The 14439-nt window shown below is 39.3% G+C and overlaps 1 protein-coding gene across 7 annotated transcripts in view; it reads left to right on the forward strand.

The window, feature by feature from the left end:
* The first annotated feature begins 2133 nt into the window (after positions 1-2133).
* The window catches only part of pacsin2 (protein kinase C and casein kinase substrate in neurons 2), a 31851-nt gene continuing 19545 nt past the window's right edge, over positions 2134-14439 (forward strand). For 4 of the 7 annotated variants that reach the window (XM_084112257.1, XM_084112258.1, XM_084112259.1 and 1 more), the window contains exons 1-3: positions 2134-2289; positions 13742-13796; positions 13882-14038. In XM_084112257.1, coding sequence (XP_083968383.1) covers positions 13743-13796; positions 13882-14038 — 211 coding nt within the window. In that variant the 5' untranslated portion in view covers positions 2134-2289; position 13742. The remainder of the gene's footprint in view (positions 2290-13741; positions 13797-13881; positions 14039-14439) is intronic. The other 3 variants (XM_084112261.1, XM_084112263.1, XM_084112260.1) reach the window with 2 other exon arrangements.

The raw sequence follows: 14439 nt of genomic DNA on the forward strand, positions 1-14439 counted from the left end.
CTGAAATAAGGTCTGTGGTTAACAAAGCCTCTTAATATTTTCACGTTTTGATCTATGACATAAAACACACCAGTTATAACCTGCTTGTGATTTTTTTAAACTTTACTGTGTCTTAAAAACGGTGGTTGCTAACAAGTTGCTAAAAGGGACTACATCCTTTGGCGGGGACTTTAGACGTCATCATGACAAACATGAAATCTCTCACGAGCCCGCGTTTCAGCTTCACGGTCTTAGAAGTTTACCTTTCAGTTAATATACATAACGTTATTTTTGTTTTGTCCCGAGATGCAACCACAAGTCATCGAATGAAATCTCGTTTTACCGTTTTCCGTCTGATGTTACCCAGCGGAGACTCTGGGTTCGTGCCAGATGGAGTAAAAAAGGCTAGCAGTAGCAAGAATAAACGTTTTTCATAACCAAATCAACAGCTAAAATACCTTTTGTCTTTCTCTTAAAATATCTAAAAGCTTGTTTACTTTGCCACTGTTTAATAGATTAGATCCGCTGCAGTTTTATTAAAGGCTAACGTTACGTTGAGAAATGTTTAATTAAAATATTCAAAATAATACCTGGTTTATTGACTTTTATTGTAACTTGTTTGGATATAATTATAGAAAGGGTGGGTCCTGCACCCTGATATTTGTGAACTTGGCTTTTACCCACTTATAATAATATGATTGTATTTGTAAACAGCATTACCGGTAGTTAAGGCATTAGGTAACAATGTTAATCTTTGTTATTTTAGTAGTAAATGTTAAACTATATTTAATGTGCTATATAAACGTGGACAATTCCCAGAGAACACGCAGATATGTATAGCCTTAATGCACTGTAAGTTGCCTGTCTGACACACAAATTAAATATTAAACTATTGTATACTATTGTAACTACACTCCAGTCAGCTCACAGTAATGTGAATGTGAGATAACATTTACTACACAGGCTCTCACATTGGGGCTTGTGGATTACCAGGTAAAAATATATAGAAAATGTTAACAAAATTAGTATATGTGGTTTATTTAGGGAACATATATGGTTTAATTATAATATATTATAATAAGCATTTGCTATTGGACAATTCTCTTTAAATTCAACATATATAATTATATACAACTATTATATTAAATGTTTGGAATTTAACTGTGTTATGCTTGTTCAGAGATTATTTGTATAGTTATCTTAAATACATAGAACACTATTATAACTCCTCTATCTCTCCCTAGTTTTACTTACCGAGACTCGATTAACCTGGTCCCTCATGCTGGCCCTTACAATACCGGCAAGTAAACCAGCATCTAAGCTGCACTGTTCATGTCCAGATTTATAGTGGTTCTCTCCTCGATCTATGGTTTTTCTATCGTCTAAGAAAAAGGACTGGACATTGATACGGCCATAACGTTAGTGCTTCTGAGATGGTAAAAGCGCGTTTTTTTCCTGGCGAATTAGCAAATGGTATGTAAACATACAATCAAACATAATACAGTGAAAGATAATCTTTAAAGTTTATTTGGGGCACAATGATCAGGCATAATAATCTTCATCACAAAGAAAATAATATTAAGGTTTATATAAACTAACAAAATAATAAACGAATAAACATTAACAAAAGATTAAAAAAAAATCTCAGAAAGGCACGCATAAACAAAATTAGTTTCTAACATTTTTGGAAAAAACGAATGGGCAATATTTCTCATGAAAAAGTGGATAAGTGTTCATACCATAGACTGTAAAAAAATAGGTTCATACACAGCGCAGATCATAATGAGCGAGCGTGTTTTTTAAAATAAAGTTTGAGGAAGCTTGATGATGACGTTGATCCGCGACCATGGTGTGCTGTAGTCCGTTTATAGCCTACTGTTAGCATTTTATATCTGACGGCTTTATTTAGGCTTCAAAATGTATACATTTTGGATTAGCTTGTAAAGATTATCTTGATATACAAAACGTGTTAGGGTCACAACTCTTTGTTGAACACAGATCTTATTTTTTGCGATTTTCCAAAAGTCTATGGGGAAAATGCATTGCTTTTCGATCGAGGGAACCCATGCGCCGCTAACTTCCAGGTTGTCCTACAAAATGACGTCATAACTTCGGCACTCTATTTCTACTATGGTAAAAATAGCACGAGCTCGTGCGCGCGCTGAGGGGATGTGACGTCAGAGAGGCGCGCCCCCGCTCCGCTTACAGCAGTCGTTGAATGTATCGATGAGAAGCGGAGAAAGTCAGCAGCGAGCGTCACATCATCCACAGACACGCGAGCGTTGGATCGGGACTGTCACACACACTCAGGTAACGATAGAAACATCGCGTGCGCTGTGATTCAGACACTTTACACACACTCTCCGCGCAGTCTGAGCAAACTTTCTGACGCGTCCGTTGCTGATCAGAGTCAGTCTGTCGATCATCGGATCAAACTCTCTCTCTCTCTCACACACACACACACACACACACACTGCGGGTGTTCAGACGCTCATATCTCCGTCCACAGCGCCGGGTGTGTGTGTGTGTGTGTTTACACGCGTACTCGACACCGACAGCTGTGTGTTCGCAGGGCGGGGCAGTGTGGAGCTTTTCCGCGGCTCATGTTGGCTCTTTCTGGGTCTTTAAGTCGGTTATTCTGATCGATCATCTGTCGCTGTGACCTCATAACGCTGCGATGTGACGTCACGGTCTTCATCAGTGACGTCACGGTCTTGTACATATATATTTAGAAATGTGTGTTTGAACTGATTTAACCTGGTGGAGACCTGGACACACACACCACTTATGGCATGGCTTTATTACTGTCACTGATGTAAAGTACATGAAAACCCCTTTATTAGCGGGAGTTAGAAATGGGAAAACATGCGGTAACACTTTATTTTAGTGTTCTTGTTACACGTTGTTTGTTGGTTTGCTTGACTTTATTGTCTATTCAGATTTACTGGACAGAAATTCATCTTTAACACTGGCATAAAAACACACACATCAGACAACACTGTACAACCACATTGTACACACCACATAATAACACACACGGGGGCACACGTTTAACTCTATCAGAAACATGATCAGAACACATGAATACAGTATATCTGCATAAATACACACACACAAGCTTATGCATACACACATTCATACACCTAAGGCTCTGTCTCACCTGTCTCCTGTCTCACTGTTGGAACAATATTATAAGTTAAAATAGTTTCGATCACTGATCTGAGAACAGTAGTTAGGATCCTCCTATCAGTGCTAAAACTCAGACCTGAACGCTGTCTTGTTTTCTTATAGTTATCTTATAATATAATCTTATATTCTTGTTTTCTTGTGTGTATGGTCCACATTTTCCTGAAATGAGAGTTTGTGATCAATAATTATACCTAAATATTTAAAATGTGCAACTTGCTCCACATTTACACCTGCTAAAATAACGAATGCATAATTCAGCATAATTCATTTATCTTCTCAATGTTCAAACCGTTGTTCAAGACTTGTAATATACTCAAAACAGGTCGAACAGTTTAATTAAAGCCGAGTCATCAGCGTATTTGATTACAGTGAGATCATCCCTGTTACATTGAAGTTCGCTGATATAAACAAACTTCATAAATATGGTAAACATGTAAAAAATGTTACATGTTTACCATAGTAATAACAGTAAATTATGCATAATTACATGCAACCTAACTAGTAAGTGCATGTTAATTAATATTACTCAGAAGTTAATTATATAAATACGTGGTAACAATGACACCTTGAAATAAAGTGGAACCGAAAAGTGTTTATGACTTTAAATCCAATCAATTAATGACCACATTTTAGTGTAAGTTTATACAGGTTTCATATTTATAATCAAACTTCACAGCCCGTAATTTTATTTTAAATTATTGTCATTGTTTATAATATCTTAATATCTTTATGCTTTATTGTCACATGTGTCAGATTAGAGCTAGTCGGTGATATAATTTTAATATAAATCTGTAAAGAAATGCGAAGCAAACATGTGAGAATAGATGAATGTGTTGTAACTCTTCCAGATGCTTTTCTTCTGTGTCTACATCGGTTTAAGATATAGCCTAAGAAAGATTCACATCACAAAGGCAACAGCTGTCATTTACATTTAGTTTAACTTGAAGTTACAAATAACTAAATCTAATTCATAAAAACTATATATAAAAAAACTATATAAATAAACTGAAAGCCGCACCACATGACCTGACCTCGCCGTGACATCATTTCCTGCTCTGTCATGTCACTCACTCATGACTCATGAAAAACATTCAGTCAAGCCGTTTTGTGTTTGTACAAACAACTTAAATGTGTCCTATTATGCTTTTCCACTTTTCAACTGTTTTCAGTGTCAAAGGGAGATATTATATCTAACAGAATCCACAATCAAGAACTACAACGAACGGCTTGTTTGGACTACAACAAGCTTTTTCCAGATCTTATGAAGTCGTAATGTCCCTCATTGAAACGATAAACTCATGGAGCGAACCTGTCACTCATCTTGAGGAAACGCTGACCAATAGGAGGACAGCTTTACTCACATGTGAACCAAGAAGAAGATGGAACGTTTTAACAAATTGAGCCCGTTTCGTAACAAACAAAAGATCATTAGGTCTGAAAACGCCCTTAGAGAGGTTAAGATTAATTTTAAACACTTGCTGAACAATATAACCTCAACGTTTATCTGTGCGCTGCTCATTTTACGGAGAACATCTTGTTTTCTGTTGCTTCTGTGTGAGACGGTTCACCGCTCCTTAGGAATAATAACCATGGTTTTGTGGTCGATTACTGTTTGTTTTACCTTAGTTTTCCGACAAATACCACAATTGAAAGGTGGATAACAATCCTCTCGTTCGGGAACATTGTCAGGGTCTGAATCGGCTCGATTCGGTTTGAAATTGATCCATCGTTAATATTTACACTAGAGTAGAGCTCGTGGTTATGAAGGGGGCGGGACATTCCACTGCCAATCACAGCACACTGCTAACCAATCACAGCGCAGTATTCCTGAAGGTGGGGCTTCTGTCGGCCAGACTGGGGGAGAGGAGCTGCAATAATGGACAATATGTGGAGGATAATGCGGTTTTTGTACAATCAAGCATGAAAACATATTCTAGTACATCCCAAAAACTAAATCAAGACTTCGTAAAAGGGCATTATAGGACCGTCTAAAAATATATAAAAAAATCACTATGGATTTTAGTTGAGTGAAGTCAGTGGGTTTATGATTAGTGTTATTTTAGCATAAGAGGGCCGTTGGTTATTAATCATGTGCGTCCAGCTGCTTCAGTGTGTGTGTTCATGATGTGTGACGCTGAAAAACATCACGTGTGTGTGTGTGAGCTGCATCAGTCCACTCAGCTGTCAATCACTCGTCAGCGCACCCATCAGAATGGATGCAGTCGTCACTGCTGTGTGTGTGACTCTGGTGTGTGAAACCTCGTGCTCGGTTCAGTATTGAGAATCTGAGGACTAATATGAGCTGTGTGTGTGTGTGAGTGAGTGAGCTGCATCAGTCCACTCAGCTGTCAATCACTCGTCAGCGCACCCATCAGAATGAATGCAGTCGTCACTGCTGAGTGTGTGTGTGTGACTCTGGCGTGTGAAACCTCGTGTTCGGTTCAATATTGAGAATCTGAGGACTAATATGAGCTGTGTGTGTGTGTGTGTGTGTGTGTGTGTGTGTGTGAGTGAGCTGCATCAGTCCACTCAGCTGTCAATCACTCATCAGCGCACCCATCAGAATGGATGCAGTCGTCACTGCTGTGTGTGTGACTCTGGTGTGTGAAACCTCGTGCTCGGTTCAGTATTGAGAATCTGAGGACTAATATGAGCTGTGTGTGTGTGTGTGTGTGTGAGTGAGTGAGCTGCATCAGTCCACTCAGCTGTCAATCACTCATCAGCGCACCCATCAGAATGAATGCAGTCGTCACTGCTGAGTGTGTGTATGACTCTGGTGTGTGAAACCTCGTGTTCGGCTCAGTATTGAGAATCTGAGGACTAATATGAGCTGTGTGTGTGTGTGTGTGTGTGTGTGTGTGTTTGTGTGTGTGTGTGAGCTGCATCAGTCCACTCAGCTGTCAATCACTCGTCAGCGCACCCATCAGAATGAATGCAGTCGTCACTGCTGAGTGTGTGTATGACTCTGGTGTGTGAAACCTCGTGTACAGCTCAGTATTGAGAATCTGAGGACTAATATGAGCTGTGTGTGTGTGTGTGTGTGAATGTGCATTGGTTGAGTCGTGAATCATACTCCAGCACATAATAGAGCGCAGCAGTCGGCTCTGGAAGTGACTCCATTCATCAGTCGACAGTGTGTGTGTTGGTCTGGTTCATGCTCCTATAACGCTTGATTACATCCCTGTGGGAGAAACACACTTCACTGAAACACTGATCAGGCACTAAAGCACTCGATCACACGATCACGAGTCTTCGAGAGGTGTCGTTTCATACCGTGAAGGTCAGTGGGGTGCAGTAACTTCCTCTCCTGTGTTCAGCAGTCACACAGGTGTGTGTGTGTGTGTGTGTGTGTGTGTGTGTGTGTGTGTGTGAGTGTGTGGGACCGCATCAGTGTGTTGTTGTTGTTGTTGTTGTTGTTGTTGGAGTGTGAAGCTCACATGACGCTCACTGAACACAATGAAGCCATAGCTGTGATTGACCAGCAGTTTCTCTCTCTCACACACACACACACACACACATACACCATTACACTGACACACAGACGATTAGACAGAGATATAGATATTGATAATCGCACATAAGGCAGTTTTTGTGTACATTTTTTTAATAACAAAATAATTTTTCTTCTCCAGTTAATTGAAACATAAACTGTGGCTGTAATAACTTGTTTTCGTGGCTACATTAAATATTGAAGAACAGGTTGAGTAAAACATATAGGGATGCACGAATAGGGCTGGGTATTTACACAAATTTCACAATTCGATTCGATTCAGTATCGATTATTTTGGATATCGGGGACAATACATTGCAAATTTTCTCAAGAAAAACAAATCTCTTAACTATTATTGTAAACTATGGGAGTCAGTTGTAGCCTATAGGCTTCATTAGCCTACTATAATATTGAAGATAAAAAATAACTGATTTGTATACAAACACTTAAAATACACTTATTTATTTTTAGAATAATAAAGTTATATGAAATTATATACTAATTTAAATGGTGGCTGTCATAAAAAAACTTTCCAGATTTATTCAAACATGCATTAAATATTGAAGAACATTAAAAATTATAATGAATATGTAATATGGTGCCATATATTTAACAAAATGCTCCTCTCTAGAGTTAATTTTTCTAGCTGACTAACGAGTTTATGGTCACTGGATATGGTTTTTCTGAGGTAAATGTGACGTTACCTGACATTGTTTACTAACGTCTTTCGGTTGAAACACTGATTGAGCGACTCCATGTCACATGATACGGACTTCGATAAGTTGTACTTACCCTTTAACACACTTTCAGATGCTCATTCATGTTTATTTCGCGCTGTAACTGGTATTATTAAGGCGGAAGAGAAGATCATGTGCGCTCCGCGCTGCTGCTTCTCTAGAGATGAGCCAGAGCGATCTCACGCCACAGCGCCAAAACGGTTTTTATATTTTTGAATTTCGTAAGAAAATGGACGTAATTTGAAATCTGAGACTTTGTTTCATATTAATAATAACAAAGCACAAAGATTATTGCGATTTATTGGATGGGATGCGCGCTACAATATTCCATTCATCAGCTGAAAACAGGATGACTAATCGTTTCTTGGGATTTAAGAATCGATATTGTTTCGTAAAAATGAGAATCGAATAAAATCGAGAAATCGATATTTTTTTACCCAGCCCTATCAATATCGGACGTATATGTTCAACTTTAATGTTATCGTTATCCGAACAGGCTAATGTTTGTACATTCCTCATCAGGCCCGTCGCGACAAGACAAGCAAACCAAGCAATTGCTTGGGGCCCCGAGCTGGCCTGGGGCCCCAAGACAACGATTGGTTAAGAATAAACTGCAATGACAAACTGTGTGAGCGCCCCTTTGATAGTCAATGCAGTAAAGTGCAATGACACTGTTATCGGGATCCCCCTCAAGGGGGCCCCCCCTCAGTAGTCGCTGACAGCAGCCAGCCAGCCAACCACGTGATCTCTGCTGCCGGCAAAATACAAAACCTCCTCTGGCAGTCATCATGAAGCGAATTATGCTTCAGGAAGCCAGAAAAGAAAGAAGAGAACGGTAAAACAAGATAGTAAGTGATAAACTAGAATGTACATTTCCTGAAGAAAATGTGAAGTGGTGCTTGCAGTGGCAAAATTCGCCACTGGGCAGATGCTAACACAATTTTCATGTTGTGATACCATGATATACCACATTTTAGCATTATTTACCACGATTTACCATGTTTCTAAGATGATGTACTACGATTTACCACATTCCAGCATGATTTACTATGATTAACATGTTGTTAGAATGATGCTAGCAGGATTAGCATGTTGGTTGGATGATGCTAGCATGATTAGCATGTTGCTAGCATGCTTTTAACAAGATGCTAGCATGATTAGCATTTTGCTAGCATGTTTTTAGCTAGATGCTAGCATGATTAGCATGTTGCTAGCATGCTTTTAACAAGATGCTAGCATGATTAGCATTTTGCTAGCATGTTTTTAGCTAGATGTTAACATGATTAGCATGTTGTTAGCATTATGCTAGCTTGATTAGCATGTTGCTAGCATGATTAGCATGTTGCTAACATGATGCTAGTTTGATTAGCATGTTGCTAGCATTATGCTAGCATGATTAGCATGTTGCTAGCATGATGCTAGCTTGATTAGCATGATGCTAGCATTATGCTAGCTTTATTAGCATGTTGGTAGCATAATGCTAGCATGATTAGCATGTTGCTAGCATGAGGCTAGCTTGATTAGCATGTTGCTAGCATTTTGCTAGCATGTTTTTAGCTAGATGTTAACATGATTAGCATGTTGTTAGCATTATGCTAGCTTGATTAGCATGTTGCTAGCATGATTAGCATGTTGCTAACATGATGCTAGTTTGATTAGCATGTTGCTAGCATTATGCTAGCATGATTAGCATGTTGCTAGCATGATGCTAGCTTGATTAGCATGATGTTAGCATTATGCTAGCTTTATTAGCATGTTGGTAGCATAATGCTAGCATGATTAGCATGTTGCTAGCATGAGGCTAGCTTGATTAGCATGTTGCTAGCATGATTTTAGCATGATTAGCATGTTGCTAGCATGATGCTAGCTTGATTAGCATGTTGCTAGCATGATGCTAGCTTGATTAACATGTTGCCAGCTTGATTAGCATGTTGCCAGGTGGTTGCTAGGGTGTTCTGGGTGGTTGCTATGGTGTTGCTCGGCAGTTGCTAAGGTGTTCTGGGTGGTTGCTAGGCAGTTGCTAGGGTATTCTTGGTGGTTGCTAGGGCGTTGCTAGGTGGTTGCTAGGGTGTTCTGGGTGGTTGCTATGGTGTTGCTAGGCAGTTGCTATGGTATTCTGGGTGGATGCTAGGGCATTGCTAGGCAGTTGCTAGGGTGTTCTGGGTGGTTGCTAGGTGTTTTGGGTGGTTGCTAGGCAGTTGCTAGGGTGTTTTGGGTGCTTGCTAGAGTTTTTTGTGGTTACTAGAGCATTTCTAGACGTTGCTATGGTGTTCAGGGTGGTTGCTAAGGTGTTTTTGTTAGTTGCTATGGTGTTACTAGGTGGTTGGTAGTTGTCAAAGATGGTTACTATGGAGTTTTTAGAGAGTTCTTAAAATCTTTAATAACGAGTGCCTTCTGTACGGCACTCGGCCTGCGGCCTCGTGCCTATGGCCGAATAGGCACCAGCATGGAGCGATATCGCAAGGCCACGAGAGTAAAATTGCTTTAAAAAATAAAAAAAAATTAAAAAATTTTTTTTTTTTTGTTTAGGGTGGTTGCTATGGAGCTCTTAGTGGTTGCTAGGGTGCTGAAACTGGTTGCTAGGGTGTGGCTATGAAGATTTTAGGCCATTACTTATTGGCTGCTTGATAATATAAATCCTCTGAGGGAGAGAGAGAGGGAGAGATGCAGGGGTGTCAGGCCCTTTGGAGTGGTGTGTGTGTGAAAACGTCGGTTGGGATTCAAATATTTTTAGAACTCCCAATGTAAAGTCAATGGGACTTTTTTGGCCGCTTTTTCGTCCGCTGTGCGAACATCGTACACCTGATCGCTTAGAAAAGTCATAGCACACCTCTCCTCAATGAGCCGGTCGATTTGACACCTCACTCAGGGGTCTGTGACAAATGGTGCGGGGCGAGTTACGCGCCAAACTTTTGTCCAGAATAATAAAAAGAATAATAATAAGTATGAGCAATAACAATAGTGATGCTTTCAAAAAAGCACCACTAATTACACTGGATAAAATAGCTCTACTTCTCTTGTACAAATGGTGTAATTTTGCAACAGGTAAGCTAGCAAAAATATGTTTATGTTAGCTACCTGCCTGACGGCAAATGCTGCTTGTAACGAACAGTTAGTGCAACTTTTTTTTTCGAACGGACGGAATATGGTTACATACTGTAATATGTTTTTTAACGGGATAAGGAAGACGCAGATCTGTTCCAGAATCACCGTTTATCGTATTTAATGACATGACATTGCTATAGCTTTGTAATAGGTTTTGATGAAAGTGGCATAGCATGCTATATTAACTATTCCACCGTGATAATCTATTTACCAAATGGGGGTTAGGAAAACCACACAATAAATTCCGTGCATCAAACATTAGCTTGGGATGTTTTTAAGCATTGGTAGTTGTGAAAGCAGCTTCCCTCCTAATATCAAAATATGGAAATGCTAACATATATTTTCGGTAACACTTTATAACCATCATTAATAGATGGTAAATTGTTAGTTATTTAATCTTTAGTTAATTGTCATTTAACTGTTAGCAAACAGTCTTTTTACTTAATAAATACTTTGTAACCCATCTATAAACATTATTTAACCAGAAAGAGGCAGGAACATGATTTTTTCATAGCTTATTTTGTATGTAACGGGATACGGTAGTGACAGTTTATGCAAATATGACATTACTTTTATAAGTTACCAATGGATCTTGAACAGTTACTTCAAGGTTACTGCAAATGTTCAATTGTTGAAAATGTTAAAATTTTAAGCACAGTATATGCAACAGCAGTATTTGCACTGTAAACATTTTTTATTTATATAAAGTGTGGGTGAACTATATGGCTATGCTGTGGTTCCTGTGTAGGCTTTGCGTGCGTGCTTGCGTGTCTATGTCCATTTTGCTTGGGGCCCCCAAATTCCTTCAAATGGCCCTGTTCCTCATTATAGGGTTCATGCAGAGTGTGGGAGTGAAATTCAAGGACTTTTTAAAGTGCTTCACACTTATTATTACACATATTTAAAACTCTAGCCAAATATGATCAAAATTATTAATGTGAAGTTTAATGCAAATCGTTAATGTTCAGTTTAAAGCCTCTGTTATACTCCAGTTTGGACGCGTACACGACAGCTCGGACGCGGACTACTTGTATTTATACTTTCTGCTGAGGTCCGCTCGGTGAACGCGTTCAACGCATGCGCACTAGATAGTATGTTTAATATTTATAGTGTATATTTGCATTTATGTCAAAACCTAGACACTTTCAAACATAAAAATGACATTTATTAATATGTATTCGTGCCAAAATGACATAAAAAATCTTTTCCTACTCTATTTTGCCTGGAAACGCTTCCGACAGGCTTGCGTGAAAAATAATACTTTCGTGTTTTTTTTTCAAATTCGGCGTCCATGTTATTTCCATCTCTTTCGCGGTTTTAACCTAATGAACGCGCGCCTTTTTGACTGCGCGGTCACAAAACATGGGAGGTACGCGGCTGTCCGCAAGGAGGCTCCGCTCGCACCCCCGATGACGTCACACGGACCCTCGCGGTCGCGGAAAGTATAACAGAGGCTTCATGTGATGATTTGTAAAACTAAAAGTTCAACGATGAAGGAAATCCAACACTTCGTAGCAAACAAACACTTTTAAAAAAATACATTACTGTTGTCAATAAAAGTTAATTTCATCTGCGTCTCAATTCAAGCTCAGTGCTTCACTGTCACGTTTCTGATGAGCAGACATGTAATATTATTAGTAACTGTTGGGTTGCCGGAGTTTCACTCATCGACAGATCGGTTTCAGAGTAAAGTCGGCGGGTTCGTGTGTTTCTTCTCTAACGTATTGTGTTGAATCCATAGATATGGTTTTAATAATAAGTGTGTATCAAGTGCTGATAAGTGTCTTGGGAATGTGGCATTCCTCTGACCTCACGTAAGAAACATGCGGAGACACGAACACACGGATGTATTTAAATCAGCTGAAGAACAATAACTGTTGTGTAATTCTCGACAGCAGAAGACGTGTGTGTGTGTGTGTGTGTGTGTCCCTTTAAGAGATCAGCGTCTAGAAGTTTCCATCTTCCTCTTTCCCACTGTGAAATAATCTCATTATGTAATATTGTTTGAGTCATTAATCGTGGAAAGTATGAGTTTACTCTGTGTGTGTGTGTGTGTGTGTGTGATAAAGCGGATCAAGAACACCGCTGGAGGAATGGCAGGAATTTCCATCACTTCCCTGGAAAGAGTGTGTGTCGCTCACAGCGATCTGAACTTCAGCTTCAGATGAAACAACTGAAACTCAATACACACACACACACACACACACACACACACACACAGTTGTGTTTTCGGTTCATATTTCCAGTTCTGTATGCAGAGCTCTGGGATTTGCACCATTTAATAAATCACACCATTAAAAGCAGGGCTGCATTATTATTATTATTATTATTATTGTGTTAATCTTGAATCAGAATAACAGCAGCATCTCTTCTTCTCTGATGATGAGGGCGGGGCTATAACCTGTCACTCACATGAGATCCACCAATAGCAAACCACAACCATCCTATCAGTTCCCACGGACACAGTCAAGCCCCGCCCACATTTGTTCTTGTTTCGCTCTGATATACGGCACAATAGTATTAGTAGTACAACAACTAACAACACAATATAAAGTAGTGCAAACTTTCCTCTCATGATGACTTTTAGTGTGAGATATTCAACAATTTGTTATAATTGAAACTGTAAGCCTCCGCTGTGCCGCACTTTGCTTGATAAAAATGTAAGAAATATCAAAAAATTTTGTTGATTACATTTTAAAAGATCAATTAAATTAATGTTTTATGCCTTAATTTGATTACCATAATTTTTGATAATAAATTTTCATTAGATAGTAAACTCTTACAAATTAAGTCAACACATTTTATTGTGCACTAATATTTAATTTTTTTTAAATACATTATAAATATAATAATTTTTTAAACTGTAATTTAAAGTTTTTAAACATTTAAGTTTTATGAATTATTTTGACTTGACATACTTTTTGAATATTAAAACTTAATTAATCCATTAAAATGGAATCCATAAATATTAAAATGGGTTAAAATGCAATGTTTGTTAAACTTTACGTTACATTTTATTTTTTTATTATTTAGACATGTTTTTTTGTTTCATATAATTTAAAGTATTATTTAATTTAGCCTAATCATTAACACTAAATTGTAAAAATGTAACCCAGAACAGGTAAAATGGGGAAAGGGGATTGTGGTTTGATCTCGTCGGCGTTCTGTCACTGTATTGTGTGTAAATATGCTCTGTTTGAGATCAGTGATGAGACTGATGTTTTTAACCCTGTCGTTCCAGCATGTCGGACTTCCACGACTCTCTGGTGGACGTCTCCAGCGACAGCTTCTGGGAGGTACGTGTCTTTCTACCCGACGTGTCCCGTTGGCCGTTAGCGTGTGTGTAACGCATCTGTGTGTGTGTGTGTGTGTGTGTGTCAGGTGGGGAACTACAAGCGTGTGGTGAAGCGCGTGGACGACGGGAACCGGCTGTGCAATGACATGATGAACTGCCTTCATGAGCGAGCGCGCATCGAGAAGAGCTACTCTCAGCAGCTGAGCGAGTGGGCCAAACGCTGGAGGCAGCTGGTGGAGAAAGGTGCGCGTGTGTGTGTGTGTGTGTGTGTGTGTGTGTGTGTGTGTGTGTGTGTGTGTGTGTGTGTGTGTGAAAGGTGCGCTCACTCACTTCCCTTCCAGAACACTGCCTCGTCTGAAGGAGCTTTAGGGCTCGTCTGTGGGGCCATGTTCACTAGTTAGGCTGTGAGTGTGACGTCACTTCCCCTGAACACACACTATAAAGGGCTGCTGACGGGATGGTGAATCATCTGAGGGAGCCTATAATGAGGAAGAGGAAGCAGTGCTTCTCAAGACCGGGAACTGATGTAACGCTTCTCTGAGTGTGTGTGTGTGTGTGTGTGTGTGTGTGTGTGTGTGTGCTATTCCCATCATCCACACAGTAGTAGAGTAATAATCATGATCATTTCAGGATCTTGGCCATAT

This window comes from Abramis brama (genome assembly GCF_963993115.1).
Source record: "Abramis brama genome assembly, chromosome: 4".
NCBI classification, from domain to species: domain Eukaryota; kingdom Metazoa; phylum Chordata; class Actinopteri; order Cypriniformes; family Leuciscidae; genus Abramis; species Abramis brama.